The sequence below is a fragment of the Microcebus murinus genome, chromosome 3 (genome assembly GCF_040939455.1).
Source record: "Microcebus murinus isolate Inina chromosome 3, M.murinus_Inina_mat1.0, whole genome shotgun sequence".
Classification (NCBI taxonomy): domain Eukaryota; kingdom Metazoa; phylum Chordata; class Mammalia; order Primates; family Cheirogaleidae; genus Microcebus; species Microcebus murinus.
The window spans coordinates 784,668-805,487 of record NC_134106.1 but is presented as its reverse complement, the minus strand read 5'-3'; the positions used below and the strand labels follow the sequence as shown (position 1 = coordinate 805,487).

The 20,820-nt window shown below is 57.8% G+C and overlaps 1 protein-coding gene across 1 annotated transcript in view; it reads right to left on the bottom strand.

Moving 5' to 3' along the window:
• Positions 1-328: 328 nt before the first annotated feature.
• Positions 329-20,820, bottom strand: part of TPO (thyroid peroxidase) — a 44,201-nt gene continuing 23,709 nt past the window's right edge. The window contains exons 12-19 of the mRNA XM_076000502.1: positions 19,692-19,862; positions 15,854-15,985; positions 15,192-15,291; positions 6,359-6,491; positions 5,168-5,249; positions 4,986-5,123; positions 2,913-3,071; positions 329-432 (exon numbers count right to left, since the gene is read on the bottom strand). Of these exons, the coding sequence (XP_075856617.1) occupies positions 329-432; positions 2,913-3,071; positions 4,986-5,123; positions 5,168-5,249; positions 6,359-6,491; positions 15,192-15,291; positions 15,854-15,985; positions 19,692-19,862 (1,019 nt within the window). The remainder of the gene's footprint in view (positions 433-2,912; positions 3,072-4,985; positions 5,124-5,167; positions 5,250-6,358; positions 6,492-15,191; positions 15,292-15,853; positions 15,986-19,691; positions 19,863-20,820) is intronic.

The window sequence follows — 20,820 nt, the reverse complement described above, 5'->3', positions numbered from 1 at the left end:
GCAGGTGAGTGGGCAGGTGGGCAGGGGAGTGGGCAGGGGAGTGGGCAGGTGGGCAGGGGAGTGGGCAGGTGGGCAGGTGAGTGGGCAGGCTCATCAGTGGTGAGAGTGGGTCGTGCACGCGGCGTGTTTGCGGCCTGCAGCTTCTGAAAGCTGCCTCGGACCCGGTGCTGTGAGTGCAGGAAGGATGGCGCCTCGTTCACAGCAGAGCGAGACAGCGGAACACTTAACTCCAAGCGAAAAGAAAAAAACAAAGAGGAAAATAAAAAGGTTTCCATGCAAATCGAGCACACAAGAGAGAAGCAAATAGACGTGTAACAAAAATGCTGGGTCAGGAAAACAGATTTGCGGTTTTCCAGGCTGCCCAGAAGGTGGCGCTGTCTGCCAGCAGGAACCTGCGGCTTCGCCGGATCCAGTTTCCCTTTTCCTTTTCTGCTAAGGAGGCCAGTTTGCTCAGAAACTACGTCCAGAGTGAGACTAGGGTTAGGGTCAGGGGTGGGGTAGGGTCGGGGGTGGGGTAGGGTCGGGGGTGGGGTAGGGTCGGGGGTGGGGTAGGGTCAGGGGTGGGGTAGGGTCGGGGGTGGGGTAGGGTCGGGGGTGAGGTAGGGTCGGGGGTGGGGTAGGGTCGGGGGTGGGGTAGGGTCGGGGGTGGGGTAGGGTCGGGGGTGGGGTAGGGTCGGGGGTGGGGTAGGGTCGGGGGTGGGGTAGGGTCGGGGGTGGGGTAGGGTCGGGGGTGGGGTAGGGTCAGGGGTGGGGTAGGGTCAGGGGTGGGGTAGGGTCGGGGGTGGGGTAGGGTCTGGGGTGGGGTTAGGATCAGGGGGTGGGGTAGGGTCTGGGGTGGGGATAGGGTCAGGGGTGGGGATAGGGTCAGGGGTGGGGTAGGGTCTGGGGTGGGGATAGGGTCAGGGGTGGGGTAGGGTCTGGGGTGGGGATAGTGTCAGGGGTGGGGTAGGGTCAGGGTCGGGGTGGGGATAGGGTCGGGGGTGAGGTAGGGTCGGGGGTGGGGTAGGGTCAGGGGTGGGGATAGGGTCAGGGGTGGGGTAGGGTCAGGGGTGGGGATAGGGTCAGGGGTGGGGTAGGGTCTGGGGTGGGGATAGGGTCAGGGGTGGGGTAGGGTCAGGGGTGGTGTAGGGTCAGGGTCGGGGTGGGGTAGGTTTGGGGGTGGGGTAGGGTCTGGGGTGGGGATAGGGTTGGGGTGGGGTAGGGTCAGGGGGTGGGGTAGGGTCAGGGGTGGGGTAGGGTCGGGGGTGGGGTAGGGTCGGGGGTGGGGTAGGGTCTGGGGTGGGGTTAGGATCAGGGGGTGGGGTAGGGTCTGGGGTGGGGATAGGGTCAGGGGTGGGGTAGGGTCAGGGTCGGGGTGGGGTAGGTTTGGGGGTGGGGTAGGGTCTGGGGTGGGGATAGGGTTGGGGGTGGGATAGGGTTGGGGGTGGGGTAGGGTCAGGGGGTGGGGTAGGGTCTGGGGTGGGGATAGTGTTGGAGGTGGGGTGGGGTCAGGGGGTGGGGTAGGGTCTGGGGTGGGGATAGGGTCAGGGGTGGGGTAGGGTCCGGGGTGGGGTAGGGTCAGTGGGTCGGGTAGGGTCAGTGGTGGGGTAGGATCAGGGGGTGGGGTAGGGTCAGGGGTGGGGTTAGGATAGGAGGTGGGGTAGGGTCCGGGGTGGGGTTAGGATAGGAGGTTGGGTAGGGTCAGTGGTGGGGTTAGGATAGGAGGTGGTGTAGGGTCAGGTGTGGGGTTAGGTTTGGTGGTGGTGGGATAGGGTAGGGTGTTTGGTTAGGGTTGGGGATGGAATAGGGTCAGGGTTGGGGTTAGGATAGGAGGTGGGGTAGGGTAGGGGGTGTGGTTACGGTTGGTGATGGAGTAGGGTCAGTGTTGGGGTTAGGATAGGGGGTGGGGTAGGGTCAGAGGTGGGGTTAGGGTTGGTGGTGCAGTAGTGTAGGCAGTGGTGTTAGGGTTGGGGATGGAGTAGGGTCAGGGGTCAGGTGTGGGGTATAGTCAGGTTCCTTGTTAGGATTGGGGTGGGTCGATTTGGGGGGGCCCTCACATTCAGAACCTGAGCTCCCAGGTGACTGTAGGTCTAGGTGCTTCTATTTGTGTAATATCCTCAAAGGACAGATGTCAGAGGGTCAAGAGGTGGTGTGATTCTGCTTAATTTGGCTGGAGCTATTAAGGAACAGCGGAAGTTTTAATAAGGAAGAAGCAACTTTGGGAAAGCAAACACAGTTTTGGAACATCTAGGTTTTTGGTGGAGACAGCAGGGCAGTTAATCCCACAGTAGGGCCAATGCTAAGTGCTGACTGTGAACTGTGATTTCATCTCTTCTTAACTTTATCTTTTTTAACTTTTATTTATTTATTTATTTGTTTTTGATACAGAGTCTCACTCTGTTGCTGGGCTAGAGTGCTGTGGCGTCAGCCTAGCTCACAGCAACCTCAAACTGCTGGGCTCAAGCGATCCTCCTGCCTCAGCCTCCCGAGTAACTGGGACTGCCGGCATGCGCCACCATGCCTGGCTAGTTTTTTTCTATATATTTTTGTTGTCCAGCTAGTTTTTTTCCCCATTTTTAGAAGAGATGGGGTCTTGCTTGCTCTTGCTTAGGCTGGTCTTGAACTCCTGACCTTGAGCGATCCTCCCGCCTTGGCCTCCCAGAGTGCTAGGGTTACGAGTGTGAGCCACCGCACCCGGACTCTTCTTGAACTTTAAATTGGTATGTGTCGCCAGGAAACCCTCTTCTCAAGCCCGGGACTCAGTTATTCCTCCATAAAATAAAGGGCTGCGCGCAGCGATCTCTTAGGTGGTTTCCGGGGCTAACACCACATGATGACAACTGTCCCGATAACAGGACAGACCCCCTGCCACTCTGCACGGCGAGCTCCCAGGAATGGCCCCTAACTGGCTCAGAGACCCACGGCTGCCTCACTGCTCTCCTGGGGCTGCCGAGATCCTCCGTGCAGTGGGCGTTCCCCCTCCTCCCCGGGCCCGGATGAGCAGTCGGGGCTGCTCCCCTCAGAAGCCACCACGTGCCGCAGGGCCCAGAGGCGGGGGACTGGCGGGAGAGCCAGGGTTTCTCCAGTATTGGCTGAACAGTCAAATCACGAGAGGGCTTTATCTCAAGGGTAAGGTGAGTTCCGGACACCCAGGATCGGATGACCCAGCACTTGGGCAAACAACAGCCAGTATGTTTTGGTTATAAAAAGTAACACCTGCTTTCTCTACCTAACGCCACTGTTATATTAAAAACTCAGGCCGGGCGCGGTGGCTCACATCTGTAATCCTAGCACTCTGGGAGGCCGAGGCAGGCGGATTGCTCGAGGTCAGGAGTTTGAAACCAGCCTGAGCAGGAGCGAGACCCCGTCTCTACTATAAAAAAAATAGAAACGAATTGGCCAACTAATATATATAGAAAAAATTAGCTGGGCATGCTGGCACATGCCTGTAGTCCCAGCTACTCAGGAGGCTGGGGCAGGAGGAGTGCTTGAGCCCAGGATTTAGGTTGCTGTGAGCTAGGCTGATGCCACGGCACTCACTCTAGCCTGGGCAACAAAGGGAGACTCTGTCTCAAAACAAAAACAAAACCAAAAACAAAAACCTCTGAAGGCAGAGCGAGCGCGGGTTTTCCACACCGTTGCCGGCTGTTGGTGCAGATGCCGCGCTGCCCGTGGGTGGCTTTGCCCATGGTGGCTCTCCGCCCGCATCCTCAGTGAGGGAGAACTCCAGGCGGCCCCGCCTGCCTGTGGTTTCCGTGCAGGAAGGAGGTTTAGTATCAGGGCGAGGGGCTCCTGTGCACGCTGGCAGGGCGGCGCCTCTCTGGGACTCAGCCCCTCCCGCATGGGACGAGGGTGACTCGGTGGCTACTCTACAGGGTCTCGGCTCCCAGACAGCCTGGAGCAGAGTCGGGAAGGGGCCCACCTCAGGGGCCACGGCCGTGCTCCCGGAGGGAGAGGCAGGGACTGGCGGAGCTGAGCCAGCCTGTGCCCTCGGGGGGGGGGGGCGCGTGCCGGTGCCCACAGCCTCGGTTCTGGGCCGCGCTTTGTCAGCAAAGCCCTGCGTGTTGGCGCTGGTCACCTCTTCAGTCCTCAAGGCTCCGTCCTTCCCCCAGATTCACAACCTTCCTCCAGGAAGCCCGGAGCCAGCCCCCTCCTAGGAGGAGGAGGACGAAGAGACAAGTCTTGGAGCCCACACGGAACCCACAGCTGCTGGGAGGCGCCGGAGCAGTGGCCGGGAGCCCTGGGGACAGGGAGGCCGGTGGGGACAGGGAGGTTGGTGGGGACAGGGAGGCTGGTGGGGACAGGGAGGTTGGTGGGGACATGGAGGCTGGTGTGGACAGGGAGGTTGGTGAGGATAGGGAGGTTGGTGAGGATAGGGAGGTTGGTGAGGACAGGGAGGTTGGTGAGGACAGGGAGGCCGGGGGGGGGGGATGGGGAGGCCGGTGTGGACGGGGAGGCGGGTGTGGACGGGGAGGCCGGTGGGGAGGGGGAGGCGGGTGGGGACGGGGAGGCCGGCGAAGGGGCAAAGTGCAAACTGCAGCAGAGTCAGGGCCACCAAAACACTGAGACATGATTACGGTGAAAACACAGTTTCCAGGGATCACAGACACGTGTAATATGTAAGTACATGTTTACGGCAAAGCCCCGAGGGGAGGAGTCAGGCCACGCTGACGGGCAAGGGCTGGACCCACGGCGGCTGCCCCACTCGCGTCTGCGCTCCACAGACACCAGCGGGAACACCGGGCCCGTCTTTGGGGAACAGTCTCACTGGTGATCTTGGAACACAAGGCTGCTTTGCCGAGTCCACGCCCAGCCGGTTTGTCCCAGTCGGGCCGTCTGCCCCAGCCCTCGCCGCCCCTCCCACGCGAAAGCTCAGCCCCAACACCGACCGTGCGCGGCTTCCGACAGCATCAGAGCTGCACACGCTGTGCATGAGACACGCCCAGACGGGAGCGACCTTCACAGAGGACCACGGAGGGGACAGGCCACCCGTCCTTCTCACGCACCACCGAGGAAGGTCCCCGCTCCACGGTGCTCCACCTGCCCGGAGGAGGCAGCCCCGAGGATACGCTCGTGAGTGCCGGCTTTCCGCGGAGCAAGGCTTCCTACTTGCAGAGGAGGATTTGGGATCCAGCCCTGGGGCCCTGCAGGAGAGAAGTCGTGGTGAGCTCATGGACGGGCAAGGCACCTTGCTTTGGCCCTGGGGTGCCCAGCAGGCTAGTCAGGCGCCTGGTGCCGTCCGTGTGGCTGGAGAAGCTGCTGTTAGTGCACTGACATTTGCAGGGAGCCTCACGCCCAGGTTGGGGCGTTTCGGGTTCCACCCGTGGGAGGCAGGTGCCAAGACGGCCTGCTCTCAGCAGACTGTCCGGGGCGCCCCACCCACCTCCAAGGACAGGATCTGCCCGGAACTGAACATCTGAAAGTGGACTGATCGTGTCGGACAGGCCCCTCGTGTATGCGTGACGGTTCAAATATAAATGTTTGTGTTTAATGGACAGATAATAATTGCATATATTTACACCATAAAATGTGATGCTTTGCATTGGGGAATGACTGTATCAAACTAATTAAATGCAGGTTTGCATTGGGGAATGACTGTATCAAACTAACCTCACACACTTTTTTTTTTTTTTTGCAATGAGTACATTTAAAATCTAAAAAACTAAAATAAAATCTATTCTTTTAGCAGTTTTGAGACACACACAGACATTTATTATTATCAACTATGGTCACCAAGCCACGCAACAGATCTCGAAAACACGAACTGTTGTCTAACCCAAACTCCGTGTCCTCTGACCAGCGTCCCCACTCCCAGAAGCCACCACCCGCTCTCCGCTTCCTCAAGCTCAAATGTCAAACTTGCACAAGTGACTTTTTTAAGATGCCATCGCTTGGGGTCCGGCATACAAGGTAAAAACGGTATAAAGTACATTTAGACTGATTTTTTTTTCCCACACCGATTATAATTACTCAATTTAAAAAAAGCAAATTTTAAGAGTCAGTATTTTGTTCCGGCTTCTAACTAGTGTCCTGGCATCTCCCAGCCAGTACTCAGGTCAGGACGAGGAAACACCCCTGAGCTCTGAAGGCGGTCTGCACACTCGAAAGGCATTTTCACTCCTCCCCCTCCGGTTTACTGTCTATCCTTCTTAAAAAGCAGGTTCAAATCCTGACAGATTAGTCTTCTGTTATAACTGCGATTCCGTACGAGAGAAAGCCCGGAGGAAGGCGCAGAACCGAGCGGGAAACTCGCAGGAACAAGAAGTGCGGAGTGGAGGCTGCGTGGGGGTGCTAGCCCGAACGCCCTGTTTGGTGACCTCTGGGGTGTGGCCGGAAGGACCAGACACGCCCCAACCCCCACGGATGAGACTACACGCACCTGCTCCGGGTCCTGGGCCATGGCGCTGCACCGTGAGACCCCCACGTCCTGCCCTTGTCCGCATCCCGTTTGGGCGGTGGCCTTCCCGCCTCTCTCCGTGACTGGCAGCGTGGATCTGGCTCCAGAGCGCGTCCTGTGGGCAGAAAGGCACCTTGTCACAGCCACCCGCACCCAGAGGAACCACGGGGCCAGCTGACACGCCCCTGTCATGGCTATAATCGGAAGGGGCACTTTCTCCTGGGCCATGTGTCCCCTTCCTCCAGGTCCTCGTGCCGGTGGGTCCATCGGTCCATTGTGACGCGGGCAAGTCAGTCCACGGCGCGGGATCGTCAGGGTGAGGCTGGCCGTGGAGCGCGGCGTACGGACCGGGAACACCCGCCGCGGCGAGTGAAAGTGCTGAGCCCTGACCCCGCCTCCCTCAAGTTATTCCATCACGTTTTAGGTACTAAAGAAATCACATACTCGGTGAATCGCAACGACTCTGAGGGAAAACTAAATCATGAAACACGAGCCCACTGCTCAAATTCACTCGAATTCACCCTGATTCCCATCACTGCCTTTTCCGTGTTCACCCCACGTGTGAGCTGTGGTCACCACACACCTGCACCGCTGTGTGCTCCTGCTGACCCGAGGTCACCTGGCTCTGCACCTGCACAGGTGCTGCGGCCAGGAGGAGACTGTCCTAGTCCGTCCGTGCTCTGATGTGGGACCTTGCTTGGTTTCCCTCTGTGAGCTGTTGGAGCAAACCCCGGATTTGTGCATAAAACACCTTTTCTCCTGCAGGTGTCTTGTCCCAGAGCACTCCCGGCAGGGAGAGGTCACAGAACACATGCGGTCTACACGGATAGCTCCCCTCTCTTCCCACAAGCGCCCCCCTCATTTCAGGTGCCACCAGCACTTACGAACACCCCCATCCCACCCCCTCCACATCACTGGATTACCACTATTTTTAACATTGTTGTCACGCTTTTTAATTCAGTAACTTTAAATGGTATCCTAGGATGAGTCAATGCACTTTTCTCTTGATTACTACCGTGTATCCCCGAAAATAAGACCTACCCATAAAATAAGCCCCCTAGCAGGATTTCTAAGCATTTGCACAATAGAAGCCCCACCCCGAAAATAAGACCTAGTGACGGGCGTGGCTACGCAGTGCATCTGCACAACCCGTGCATGTCCTTGCAGATCGGGAAAGAAGACGAGCAGCCCTTCTCATCTGCCCCGTGAGAGCTCTATTGCTCGACATGAGAGATTGGGGCCGATGGTTCTGAAGGAAATAGAGTAGCAAGGAATTCAGGATGGAACTCGGGGTGTGGAGAGTTATGATGATGTTCCAGAAGACGATTTAACTATATTTGAATAAATGTAGATTGTTGTACCGTCCTTAAAAAAAAATAACACATTCCCTGAAAATAAGCCCTAGTTTGTCTCCTTGAGGAAAGATAAATATAAGACCTTGTCTTATTGTCGGGGAAACATGGTAATAAGAACGAGGTCTTGACCTCCCGTTGGACCACTGGGGTTTAGAATTAACATTCTATGTGTCTTTGGCATGTTACCTGTTTGAGTTTAATTATGGCTTCAAAATGAGTCCCCACTGGCACGTTCCTAGCACTAAACCGCAAAGCAGGGCACGTTCAACTTCCTGGTGGCAAATGTCATTATATTTTTATTGTTTGCCAAGATGTAAGGAATTATTCTTTGCATTTGTTGAAATTTCCAATTTTTATTTCCCACAAGTAATGCACAGACTTGTTTCCTGAAACACTTGAGAGCTAAAAGCGTGTTCTGAGTCTTGGAGCCCAGCATGGTGTCTCAGCGGCCTCATCACTTCTCATTTCCATCTGGCTTGTCGTTAATGAGGGATCAATGCAATAAAATAACGGGACAGCTACAGAAGCACCACTTCATAGAAAAATGCAGGGGTGCCACCAGGATGAATAGCTGGACTGCAGGAATTGTCATCAAGTGTTAATTTAATATTTTTTAAGCAGCAAAGGGATCAAAATGTTTATTTTGAATGCTTACTTTAACAAAAAAAAAAAATCATACCATTAGGATATGCTGCAGAAACTTTGAAAAAATAAATTGTATGTAAAAACCAACCCAATTAAAAAAAAAGCAATTATTATGCAGAAGTGCACGTTAGGAAAGATGATAATATATGAATGAAATCGTATTCATTAAGGACTGTCCCACATCCTTGATATCTTTGCATGATAATTTGCAAAGGTACTTGTACACTTATGCACAACTTTACCGGTACAATCTCTGTTTTCTTAAAAGGAGATGAGTTTTCCCTTTCAGCCACTGGGTCAGCAAGACGACATCACGACCAGCAATGAGAAGGTGGTGGCGTTCACGGGGCACGGGGCGCCACGGGGCGTCTTGGTGGAAACACTGACAACTCGCCGTCATTCCATACTTCAGACAAGTCATCTGTGATTTAATATATTTCTGCAACAGGAGCATTGCTCCCTCCGTAGGAAAATGATTTTAGCAGTTTACAACGCACAGAACACTGGTCTCCACGCAGCTACGGGCAGGTCCCCACTGCCTTCCACTGGCAGGCCACCAACCATCCTGGGTGGCAGCGAGCGAGTGGCGTGGTGTGGTCAGACTTCCAGACCCGCCACCACGCAGGTGCGGCTCTGCCCTCTGGCCTGGAGTCCCGGGAAGCCCCGACGTGCGGACAGGAGAAACCGCAGTGCGGCTGCCTCAGGCTGGCATGTCATATGCACACACGCGTGCGTGCATACATGCAACATACACACAACAGAGTGGCACTGGCAGGATCCCACAGGCTGTTTATGAAAGACAATGGGCCACTGGCCTTTTGCAGCTCTGTGTTTGCTCCTCCTGTCCGGAGCCTCCCCAGGTAACACACCTTTGAGAGAAGCAACCTCTCCCCCAAGGTGTTCAGACATGCACTTTAGCACGCAGAGCTTATGACTCCAGGTTTCCAGAGGATAAAATGCAGATGACAGTGGGGGTGTCGATGACCGGGACGCCTCATGCCGCAGAGGCTGTACCCCAAGGTTCCTGCTTTGGGGCGCTGTGGAAGCCCTGCCCCCTCCCCGGCTGGGGACCGTGAGCCTTTGTTAAGGCTTCATCCAGCGTCTTTTGTGATTCCTGGATTCATCTTTTTGCCCCACATTATACAATTGCGGAGGGAAAAATGATATTTTAATAAACTTCATATAACATGATAATTTTTATCTCTGCTGCAATGGGAACTGAAATGTTTAACATTAGAACATGACGTCCAAGGGGGTACTTGGCCCGAATGCTCACCAGCAGATTCTGCGATGTCTTCAGAACAGCCGTAGATGGACAGACAGACGCAGTCTCACACGCCACCCTCCTTTAACCGTCCTCCCCAGTCACCCGCACACGCGTGCCCTTGCGTGACAGCATCTTGCGTCTCCGGGCTTCATTTCAAGTTCACGTCTTCAACACCGGAACGCTAGTGAGGCGTCCTGGTTCCTGCTTCAACGTGACGTTGTGGGACGCTGGAATCCTTTCAGGAAACTGAGCATCCTACGTCTTCCCACAGCCTGTTGTTTCTCGCACACCAGCTCCCCCAAGAGGCCTTGTACTCCAGAGGAGAGCGAGGACGTTCCTGCCGGCTGTTGGAACTGCCCCTGGCGTCCGCGCCGTGCACGGAGGAAGGGACATCGTCATTTGCCGGGTCGCCATCTGGCATTCGGAATCACTCGCCGTGAACCCGGCTTCACACGCGTGTGCCTGAGCACAGAGAGCCTCGTCCCGGCTTGGGTCCTCACGGGGCGGGAAGACACGCCACGCAGCCACGGGGTGAGGAGGCCTCGAGTCAGCCGTCCGAGGAGCCCCGCTGAGTGGTGTCGGGGTGGGGGGGGTTGGAGCCACAGCCTCAAATTCGTCAGCCAGAGAAGGACCAGGGCCCCCGGGACGCTCAGAGCCGTGTCTGGGAACATGCTTCTCCCCGGCCTCGGGAAGAGAGAGCCACGGGGCAGGAGTCGTGGCACAGAGATCATTATGCGGTCTGAAAACAGGGCAGACTCTGAATTCCTAGACCGTGGAAAACACGCACACGGAAGCAAACCGCAGGCCCTACCATCCCGTGACACGGAGTTAGCAAGGGCCGACTTGCTCAGTCACAGCTGCGGGGAGCAGCCACGGGGAATGCAGATTCTGTCCCATGAGCATCATCGAGACCACGGGCTTCCCGTGCCCCCTCCATGCCCACACCCGGTCCCTCCAGAGGCCCCTTGGCCTGCAGTCCTCCACACAGTCCTCTGCACAGTCTGACCCTTAGAATATGTGCATACTCTGTTAAGGGGCTCTCCCCAGCCCCGGGAGCGGCTGTCACTCTGTCACCCGTCGATGCCCGGCCCGCACACACAGCCATCGGCTCAGCCCGGGACGGATGGGCGGGGAGGGCGTCTGCCGCCTCTTTCCGGCCGAGCCCTGAAATCCCCGGGCCAGCCGCCCTGGGCGGGACTGTCCCGAGCTCGCTCTGCGCTGGGAACACACCCAGAACCTCACAGGCGTCACCTCTGCGTGGAGACAGCCGTGCAGGTGGCTGTGATTGTCCCCACGCATGAGCGCAGCCGCCAGGAGGGCTGAGCAGGTCGGCCAGGCCACCTGCGCCCCCAGGTAGGCGTGGGGGGAGGGAACTGCAGCCACCGGCCTCACGGGACGTCCCCAGCCTGTCGCCCTTCAAAGGAAAGAAGGTCTCAGGGACTCAGAGGAACAGTCCAGGCGTGAAAACGAATCCAGAAACCCCGCGGCACAGTGGGAGCAGAAGTTTACCCCCCACTGGGGCGTTTAATGAGATTCTACGTCACGTAGTTCGATGCCTAGTTTTTTTGTCACCTTTCTGTCTGGGAATGATGGAAATGACAACGGCAGTTGTCAGCAGGTGGGTTTGATGTTATTGTTGCAAAGGCACCACCCGACACGGAGCTGCTGGAGCTTTACAAACACGTCTGGAAACGCAGGGCGTGCACGTAACAACACAGCACTGGCACCGATCGTCGTAGGACTGTACATCTTTGGGGAACGCAATTCGACAAAAGGGAAAATGTAAACTCTCCTTTCAGAAAGAAACACAAAGAGTTTTCCATCAACAGACGGTCAAGACGATGAGCTTTTGCTTTTTGGGATTCTTTTTCTTCCTCACGTAACTGTGATGCAAATAGTTCCCACAGGAATCAGTAATGCGCTTTTAGTGGCTTCCGAAGTTTTGGAATACAGCACTCCCCGCACCCCCGTAAGTCTGCTGGTTTCTGGAGGGAGAGGCACACGGGGAGAGATCTGGGCCCTGCTGTCTTTACGGACGGGGCAAACTGAACGGCTGGAGGATCAGCCCCGTTCCCGGGGTCGAACGCAGAGGATGTCAGGAGGACGGCTGAGTACCCGAAACACCAGCTCTGCTCCCTCACCTCAGTGGCGCCGGGGGCTCGGAAACGCAGAGTCTCGGCGTCTCTGTGGGTGGCGCCTGCACCTGTCACTGCTGCGTTTGTGGTCGTTCCCGTGAGCGGCGAGCATGGCACATTTGAGAAAAGCACAGGCAGGCTGCACTTATTTACGAGGAATCTGGGAGAAAGTCGTGATTTCCCCAGATAGCGCCAGGTCCCCCTGCCAGTCTCTCACCGTCCCCCTGCGCCTTCCCCGCCGACCCACCGAGGCTTCCCGAGCCAGCAGGGGGTTCCCTCTCCGTCCCCTCTGTTGCTGTCAACGATTAACCCGCTTCCCGCCTTTCACTTGCACCTGCTTCGGCTGCAGCTGGAGGTTTTAAGCCGCCACGGTGAGCGCAGTAGAGACTTTGAGGAAAAGGGTTCGGACTCTCACGTTTGAGTGGACGGGACCCGCTGGTCTGCGGTCTCTGTGCGCCAGCAGGGAGGCCGGGCGGGAATCGGCGAGAGTGGGTGATGCAGAGAGAATGAGTGATCAGACGCTCGAACTCGGAATTTCTCCTGTTCAACCTCCTTTTCCAACGGCCGATGAACTGAAACCCCGAGAGTCTGGGGAGCGTGACGTCAGCACGGGCAGCTAAGCGCACTGGGCAGGCGAGGCCTCTCCGGATACCAGAGAAATGACCTGGGACTTCCCTCCAGCATGGAGCCGGGGGCCACGTGATGGGACGTCACTTTCCCGTGACCATCTGGGGACACCCTCCCGGACCAGGGAGACACAGACGAGCAGGTCCTGGCGGTGGCCGCCCTCATAGGCAGGGTTCCATGCACACAGGTGACCCGTGGCACCGGGCCCTGTGCAGGGATGTCTGAGGGAGCCGGGGTCCAGCAGGGCAGGATTGGGGGTGCCTGGCGGTGTCCCTGGTGCCTGGCCCAGCGCCCAGCCACAGAGGACAGTTGCCCGAGCTGTAGGAAAAGCACCTGGACTTCCCAGCATCCTGCTTTGACTGGGGGGGGGGGGTTGGTGTCCACGTCCTGCAGGGCAGAGACCGGGGGACGGGCGGGAGGGCGGCTGCAGCCCCCCGACCAGGGCCCCCCGCCCGTCCTCATTGCCCCAAGTGACAGGTGAGCGAGGAAAGACCGTTTCCTGAAAGAGCCTGTCTTCAGAAGACTGGAAAGAGACCCCACATTTTATGATGTCGTTGCACAATGGAATCTGAACACGCTGAGCATTCATTGTCCACCACTGTTTACACGCACTATGCTCGTTCAATCTAGAGTGGTCTTAGGTCTATTTTTAATTTTTCTGTATTCATCAAGGTTCTGGGAATCACGTACACACACTGAAGACAATTCTTGACAAATAACCCTACTTTTCTGTGCCGTTGGATTTGTGGTTATCTCACCGTCTGAATTCACTTCTCTTCTCACCGTTGCAGAGGCAAGACTAGGGCACCTGCTCGCGCCTCCCCGCCCAGCTCTCCCTGCTCGGTAACGTGCGGGAACCGTCTGCCGGTGTGACGCATATTCGTTGCACACCTGCCAATCTCAAGACGCAGAGGAGAGGCGAGGGCGTCACAGGCGCGGGAAGCCACTCCCTGCAGGGACTGGGGGACGCTCACGCAGGGTGGCATCGGAGCAGAGCCCTGACAGCGGGTCGGAGCTGAACCTGCCAGGTGGGCTGAGACGACCAGGGAAGGGTTGTTCGGGGGAGACTCGGTCACGAGCGGAGGCAAGACGGGGGCAGCCTCGAGCACCCCCGGCGACAAGTCAGAGAGACATGGGTGGTCGCAGGGTGGTGGGTTCTGTGGGCTGGTGGAGTGGGCAGAGGCTGGAGGGTGCGGTCCCCTCCCCCACCCCTCGGAGAACAAGGTGACGGCGCAGAAAGGGAGGCTGGGTGCCGCCCAGAAAGCACAGGGGAGCCAGCGCTGTGAGCACCGGCCCGTGCTCCGGGCTGGAGGCTAGGAAATGCTCCCACCTGGGACTTGCAAGGTGGGGGTTGCCCAGCCCCGACACCCCAAGCTGGGTGCAGGAGAGACTTGGTCCCTCACGAGCATGGGTGGGTCACTTCCCGGCCCTCTGAGCCCCACGTGTGTCACAGCCGATGCTTGGACCCCAAGGGGAGACTGCGTCTCCATGGCTACGGCCGCGTCCCGATAAGCAGCCTGCACTGGCAGTTCCACCCCTGCCAACCGCCTGGCACAGAGACCACCAACCCTCTGGGTCCCATCGACACAAACGTGAGAGTCCAAACAACGGGCAGCATCCACACTCGGCTGGAGGAGCCTGCAAGCCAGCCTGCACGTGCACGTAGCCTGCGGCAGGGGGGGCCCCGGAAAGTTACGGCTGCGTCAGGCTGCACCGGCATCTGGGCAGCAGGTGGAGGAGACACTCTGAGAGTGGCCTGGCCTCGCAGGTGGCAGGCGTGGCCAGGAGGGGTCCAGACGGGGCAGCCCTGGCTTCTTGCAGTTGAGCTGTTATTTTTCGTGATGCCTCCAATTTCAAATGAACAGTTGCGTGTCCAACAGTCAAGTTGGGTTCTGCGGAGTTGCAAGGTGAGAAGCAGCGGCAGGTGGACGACAGGTTTGCCACAGCGGGGGTGGGGTGGCGGTGAGGGAATGGGGGGTGGGAGGGGGACCCCCCAGGGGATGTGAGCAAGCCCCCCCCAGCAGAGCTCAGATTCCGGTGGGGACATGGCAATGGAGGTGCCGTTTTTAGCTTAAAAGTTCAACATTCGGCCAGGCGCGGTGGCTCACACCTGTCATCCTAGCGCTCTGGGAGGCCAAGAGGGGAGGATTGCTTGAGCTCAGGAGTTGGAGACCAACTTGAGCAAGAGCAAGACCCGTCTCTACTATAAATAGAAAGAAATTAATTAGCCAACTAATATATATATAAAATTAGCCGGGCATGGTGGCGCATGCCTGTACTCCCAGCTACTGGGGAGGCTGAGGCAGGAGGATTGCTTGAGCCCAGGAGTTTGAGGTTGCTGTGAGCTAGGCTGACGCCACGGCACTCACTCTAGCCTGGGCAACAGAGGGAGACTCTGTCTCAGAAAAAAAAAAGTTCAACTTTTAATTTCTGCCCTTAGGGAGGGTGCAACTGAAGAACAGATTTTTTTTCCCTACAGATGACCTTTTTGTCTGAGAAACCTGCGTAAGAATCTGCATTCCTAGCAAGGGAATATTTCCCTGCGATCATTTAATGCTCAGATGCCTGACAGCCCCGGAGGTGCAGGGTACTTGCCCCACTTCCCTGTTTAAAGCCTAAAGGAAGAGACGGAAAGGCTGACACGTGGCACGAACAGCTCTTAGGTCAATGCTTGGAGACACAATAATCCATACGAGCTCTAGAGAACTAAAGGGGCGTCACTACCAGCCTGGGCTCAAGGACAGGACACCGCGTGTCGGGGCAGCAGGGGGGACAGAGGGACTTACCAGCGGCAGATGGCCGCCCAGGACAGACCCGCCACGCCGCCGACCAGCAGGGCGCCCAGCGCGATGGACACCCAGGACGCCCGCGGGAGCCGCCCGGAGTCTGGGGCACAGAGGAGACCTGGTTAGCGGAACCTGCGGTGGGAGAGGGGCTCGCCTCACCTGACTCGGGGACCCACCTGCACTGCCCCGTGTGGGTCTACTGAGTGGCTGTGTGACCCCGAGCAAGTCGCTCCACCTCTCTGTTCTCCAGGGTCCTGTGCTGTAGAGTGTGGATTGAAGCAGCGCCTCCCCAGGGAGCCCGCGCACCCTGGGAGTCACAGGTGGATGTTTGCGCCCTGCCCAGCGCGCGGCGGGCCCGGCCACACCTTGGGGAGGGTGGGAGCGTTCAGTCCTGAGCAGAGAGCCCAGCGGGGACAGAGGATGGGAGGGGCTGTCCCGGGGAGCTAGGTGCGCGCCTGTGGGGACCCCACCTGGGGCCCTGTCCTGCTGGTTCCCGTCAGGGGGCTCCCGGGAGGGCGCATCTCCGCCTGGAGCGCCCTGGGCCTGCGCGTCTTGGGCCGGTCTCCTCCCTCCCGGGTTTGGTCCCTGAGGGGCGGCCACCCGCAGCGCACTTGGTCCCTTGCACCCAATCCGCGGTGGGCGCCGGGGGGGCGGGGCCTCACCTACGCAGGTCCTGCCGTCGTCGCCCAGCACGTGCGGGTCGGAGCAAACGCACTGGAAGCTGCCCCTGGTGTTCCGGCACCGCGCGGAGGCGTGGCAGGGGGCGCGCGCGGGGTCCGCGCACTCGTCCACATCTGCGCGACAAGGCGGCGCGGTGAGCCGGGCTGGACGCCCACAACCCGCCTGTGCCGGGAGCCCCCTGGCCTGGGCGCTGCTGCCGAGGCCCTTCCCCCGCGCTCCTGGGCTCCAGCGATGACCTCCCCTGCCCCACCCGGTCCTCCCAGCCTGGGCCTGCGTCCCCAGATCCCACACCTGGCTACCTAGCTAGTGCACATCTGCACAGGTGTTTCCGTGTCTCTGAGCAAGTCTGTGTTGACTGCAAACCTCACTTTCCACAATAGACAGGAAACATTTGCTCACATTCATTTAATAACGCGTAACCTCCGGGCAGTAGCTGCTGTAAAAGGCCACAGACTCCAGCATTTTACCTGCCATGTTTACTGAAGATAAGACCTACGCATAAGATAAGCCCTAGCAGGATTTCTAATCATTTGCGCAACATAAGCCCTGCCCCGAAAATAAGCCCTAGTGACGGGCGTGGCTACGCAGCGCATCTGCACAACCCATGCATTTTGTCACGGATTGGTAAAGAAGACGAGCAGCCCTTCTCATCTGCCCCATGAGAGCTCTATGGCCTGACATGAGAGACTGGGGCCAATGGTTCTAAAAGAAATAGAGTCGCAAGAAATTCAGGATGGAATTCAGGGTTTGGAGAGTTATGATGATGTTCCAGAAGAAGACGACTTCACTCTATTTGAGTAAATGTAGATTACTGTACTGTCCTTAAAAAAAGATAACACATCCCCTGAAAATAAGCCCTAGGGTGGCTTCTTGAGAAAAAATAAATATAAGACCCTGTCTTATTGTCGGGAAAACACGGTACTTGGAATTCGCAACTTCAAAGCTCTCAGATGAGACTGACTCCAATTCATTTGCTGGCTTTGTTTAAATCAGGTTTTTATGTGATGGATTTTAGGGGATAAGCAGGATTTAAACAGAGAAAACGGCTGCAAATCTCATTTGACTTTTGCATTAAAAATTTTATTAGGTCCACCGCTTCCTCTCTGATGCTGTGGACAGGTTGACATGTGCATTTCGTTGAGGGTCCGCCTGAACCCGCATGTTCCTATCGGCTTACCACAGAAGTGAGGTTTCCCCTGACCGGATACTTGGGTCTATTTTTTTTTTCTTGCGGTTCTTGATTTAGAAGCTTCTAGTGCAGGGAGCAGACGTGGCAACAATGTCTGTGTACGTACACGAGTGCATTTATCCCAGGGCTTTTCCTCACTGAGCTTTGTGTCATTTGTTTCCTTTTAAGATATTATATTTTAACCACAGATGTAATAAGCTGAAAACCAGAGAGCCCTACAGACGAAACACTGGTAATCTCACTCCCTCTGCCCGACCCACTCTGCCATGGCAGCGACTGTGCACGGCCGGGCTCTCTGGCTCGTGACGACACTTATAATACTAACATGACACATCTAAATACATCCCACGGCTTTAAAAAAAAATCTAAATGACTCTCAATATCCTCAATACTCCGTCACCTGCATTTTTACTGAGTGGCAGGTCACACGGACAGTCTCCAGGTCAGGGACAAACGTCTACGCAGCGCGGCAGTTCCCGGCGTGGATTCCCAGCTTTGGCCGCGGCTCTCGAGCCCTTACTGTGCCGACCACCGGTCTGTGCCTTGTTCTTTGTGCTATGCATCAATTAACTAAATTAACTTAAGTGCAAGCACCAACGAGCGACACCGCATCCCCATCCTCAGTTTACATTCGGAAACATGGAGGCGTGCAGAGCCGAGCAGTCGGGGCAACAGACTGAGGAGCTACTGAGCAGGCCCAGACACGGGGGCAGGAAGTGTGGACCTGAGTCCTCTAGCGGTGGAGACAGGCACAGAGTTACTCTGGGACAAAGGGGCGTCCCGCACCTTGAGGCCCGCTCCCTGGCGGGGTCTCGGGGCGAGTGCCGGTCCCAGCTCTGGGCTGGGGGGGGGGGCAGAGGAGCCCCAGGTCCAACAGGCTCTGGGAGACGCCGCTCCTGCCGTCCGCTGAGCCCACCTGGGCGCTCGCTCTGGGCCTGGGCCCTGGTGCCCAGGTTAGAAATAGTCCTTAGTGTGGCTGATCTTGGCCTTATGGAAATGCTGGTTTGGGAATGAAAAACCAAGGGAGGGAAAGACGGAGAGAGGATGTTGGCTAAAAAAACTTCAGGAACAGGAGACCGATTGGGATGACAGCTGTACAGCTGAGAAGGTCGGAAGGACACGCCGCGTTATGAGGGCCTAGCGTGGCCGCCGCAGGACACGCCGGTCTGCACGGGCGGACTGCAGGACACTCGGGTCCCCTATGATGCTCCCCTGTCACTCGTACCCTGGGGAGCCTCGTGCTCGGAGCCTGGGGGAGTGAGCTCCCCAAACCAGCAGCTACATGTAGGCAGAAGGATGCAGGTGTGCAAGTGACGTGCACAGCCCAGGGAGGCCCGTGAGACATAACATGTGCTATGTGCTGAACCCGGAGCTCAGGCCGGCTTTCTCGACTGCAGCCACATGGGAAACCGGGAACCGCGGGTGACGCAGGCCCCGAGCCAGCGACAGGAAACACCTCCACGTCGTAGAACTCTTGCTGCTGATGGACCAGCTCCCCAGCGGGACAGGCTGAACTCTTGCTGCTGATGGACCAGCTCCCCAGCGGGACAGGCTGGGGTAGCAGACATTGCTGTGGGTGGATCAATATCAGCTACGGACAACGGCCGGGCTCCTGGCATGTGAGGCTTCCGGAAAGTTCTCTGGGAGAAGCGTGCTTGTCCCTTGTTCTCTGGGGCGTTGTCTGACTCTGTTCCTTGTCCGTTGTCATTCATGACCAGACCCCAAACACAGCTGGAGCACAAACTAAAGGAGTTCGACTTTGTTTTGGTTTCTGCTGGCAAACCAGCCGCAATCCTGCACGAGTTCATCTCTCTCCAGACACGTCACCGCTGCCCCTGGTCCCGTCGGCCCCGCCAGGCCCCGAGTCTGACGCCCCCCCCTCCTGCAGCCGCCCCGGGAGGGACGGGCCGGCCTCCCAGTGACCGCTGCTGAGCGCTGGCCCGGAAGGTTCCTCCACCACCCCCGCCCAGGCGTTTCAGGTTCTGTCCTGGGCATTTTTGAACTCGACAGGGGACAGGGGCCGCCTGACACTGGGGTCTCCCCTCTGGGGGTCTCACCCTGTTTCACGGTGCGGCCCGGTGGGGCCCAGGACTGGGCTCTGCCCTCGAGGCCCAACTGCAGGACACTCGTGGCCCCCAGGCGGCTGGGTGGCACCCTGGAGGGCGGGGCTCAGGGGGCGTCTCCTAGTGTGCCCTGCGAGTGGCCTCCCCTTCTTCCCTGTCCCCCAAGCGTGAGGAAGGTCGGGAGAGGAGCCCAAGGGCCTGAGGACGCTGCGGTCACGGGCTTGGAAGTCACCTGCCCGGTGGCAGACGTGGCCTTGCACTGTGGGTTCCTGGCATGGAAACGTCTGTCGTGTTTCGTGTGAGGAATTTGCTCTGTGAGCTCGTTCTCTGGCCTCGCCTGGCCTGCGCCCTGTGGGCCGTGACTGGTGCGACTCTCGACACATCCGTCATCTAGACAGGTGCTCACCTGGGCCGTGGCCCGCCACGCAGACAGCCCCTCACCGCCCCGGAGCACCTGGGCAGGTGACCAGCTCAGAGGCACTTTGGCAACATCCATGCTTCATTTACGTCCGAAACACGCAGGCTTTCCGTGTTCGACGCCGGACCCACCCCTGCCGACCGACTCACCTGCGCAGACGGGGGGCGGGGAGTCCCAGCCCTGCCCGGTGCACGTGAGCTGCTCTCGGCCGTGGAGCTCGAACCCGTGGCGGCAGGAGTAGACCAGCACACGCCGCCCGGACTCCGCACACGCCACGAAGTCCCCGTGGTCCACCTTACCCGGGAGGCCACACGTGTCGTCTGTGCAACGTGGAAAGGACAACACGCAGTCGGACCACAAGGAAGGAAACTGCGCAGTGGGCGTGGCCAAACTGGGTCCCCAGAGGTCACGTTTCCTGCCCGACCCGCTGGACCTGGACTGGCTGTGTGTGGGGGCACGGCCGTGGAAGGTGGGGCTCACAGGTGTGTGTCTCCCTGTGCCAGAGGGAGAGCGTGTGAAGGCATGTGTGTGTACCTGTGTGTAGCGTGTCTGTGCATACATATGTGTTTGTGTATACGTGTGGTATGTGTATGTGGGTGTGTGTATGTGTATGCATACATGTGTAGTGTTTGCATACATATGTGTGCTATATGTGCTGTCTGTGTAGTGTGCATGTGTATCTCTGTGTATGTGTGTGGTGTGTGCTATGTGTGTCGCTGTGTACATGGGTATCTGTGTATGTGTGTAGTGTGTCTGTTTATATGTGTGCATGTGTGTGCATGTGTGCGTGTGTGTTAATTTATCAGTACCTGTAAGTGGCCCCAGCCTCTGGCAAAGCACTTCCCATAAGGAGGACCATGACTAGCTCTTCGGCTCCCGCGTGCAACCCGGTCTCACACGCACAGAGCTGGCGCTTGCGTGATAAGAGTGTTTCACCTCCATTGGGATTTGTGAGGTGTAATTTGATCCGCGTCGTAAGCACAGAACTAAAGCCAGAACATCTGCTTTGTTAAGCCAAATCCCAAATAACCTGCAAGTTTTTGGTAAGCCCCACGTCTTCCCAGAAGACGTCCTGTCTGCTGTTAAAACTGCGTAATCTCGCCCGCCGCCTCCCCACGGTGACGGTGCCCAGGGCTGTGGGCAGGTCTGTGTCCGTCTGTGGCGGCCACGGCTCGGCAGGTGACCTGGACCTGGCTGGGGGGGGCAGGCGGGGAGCCGATGGACCCCCCCCCCCCGCCCCTGCACAGCACAGACCCGCAGCCGAGGACCTGGCCTGGA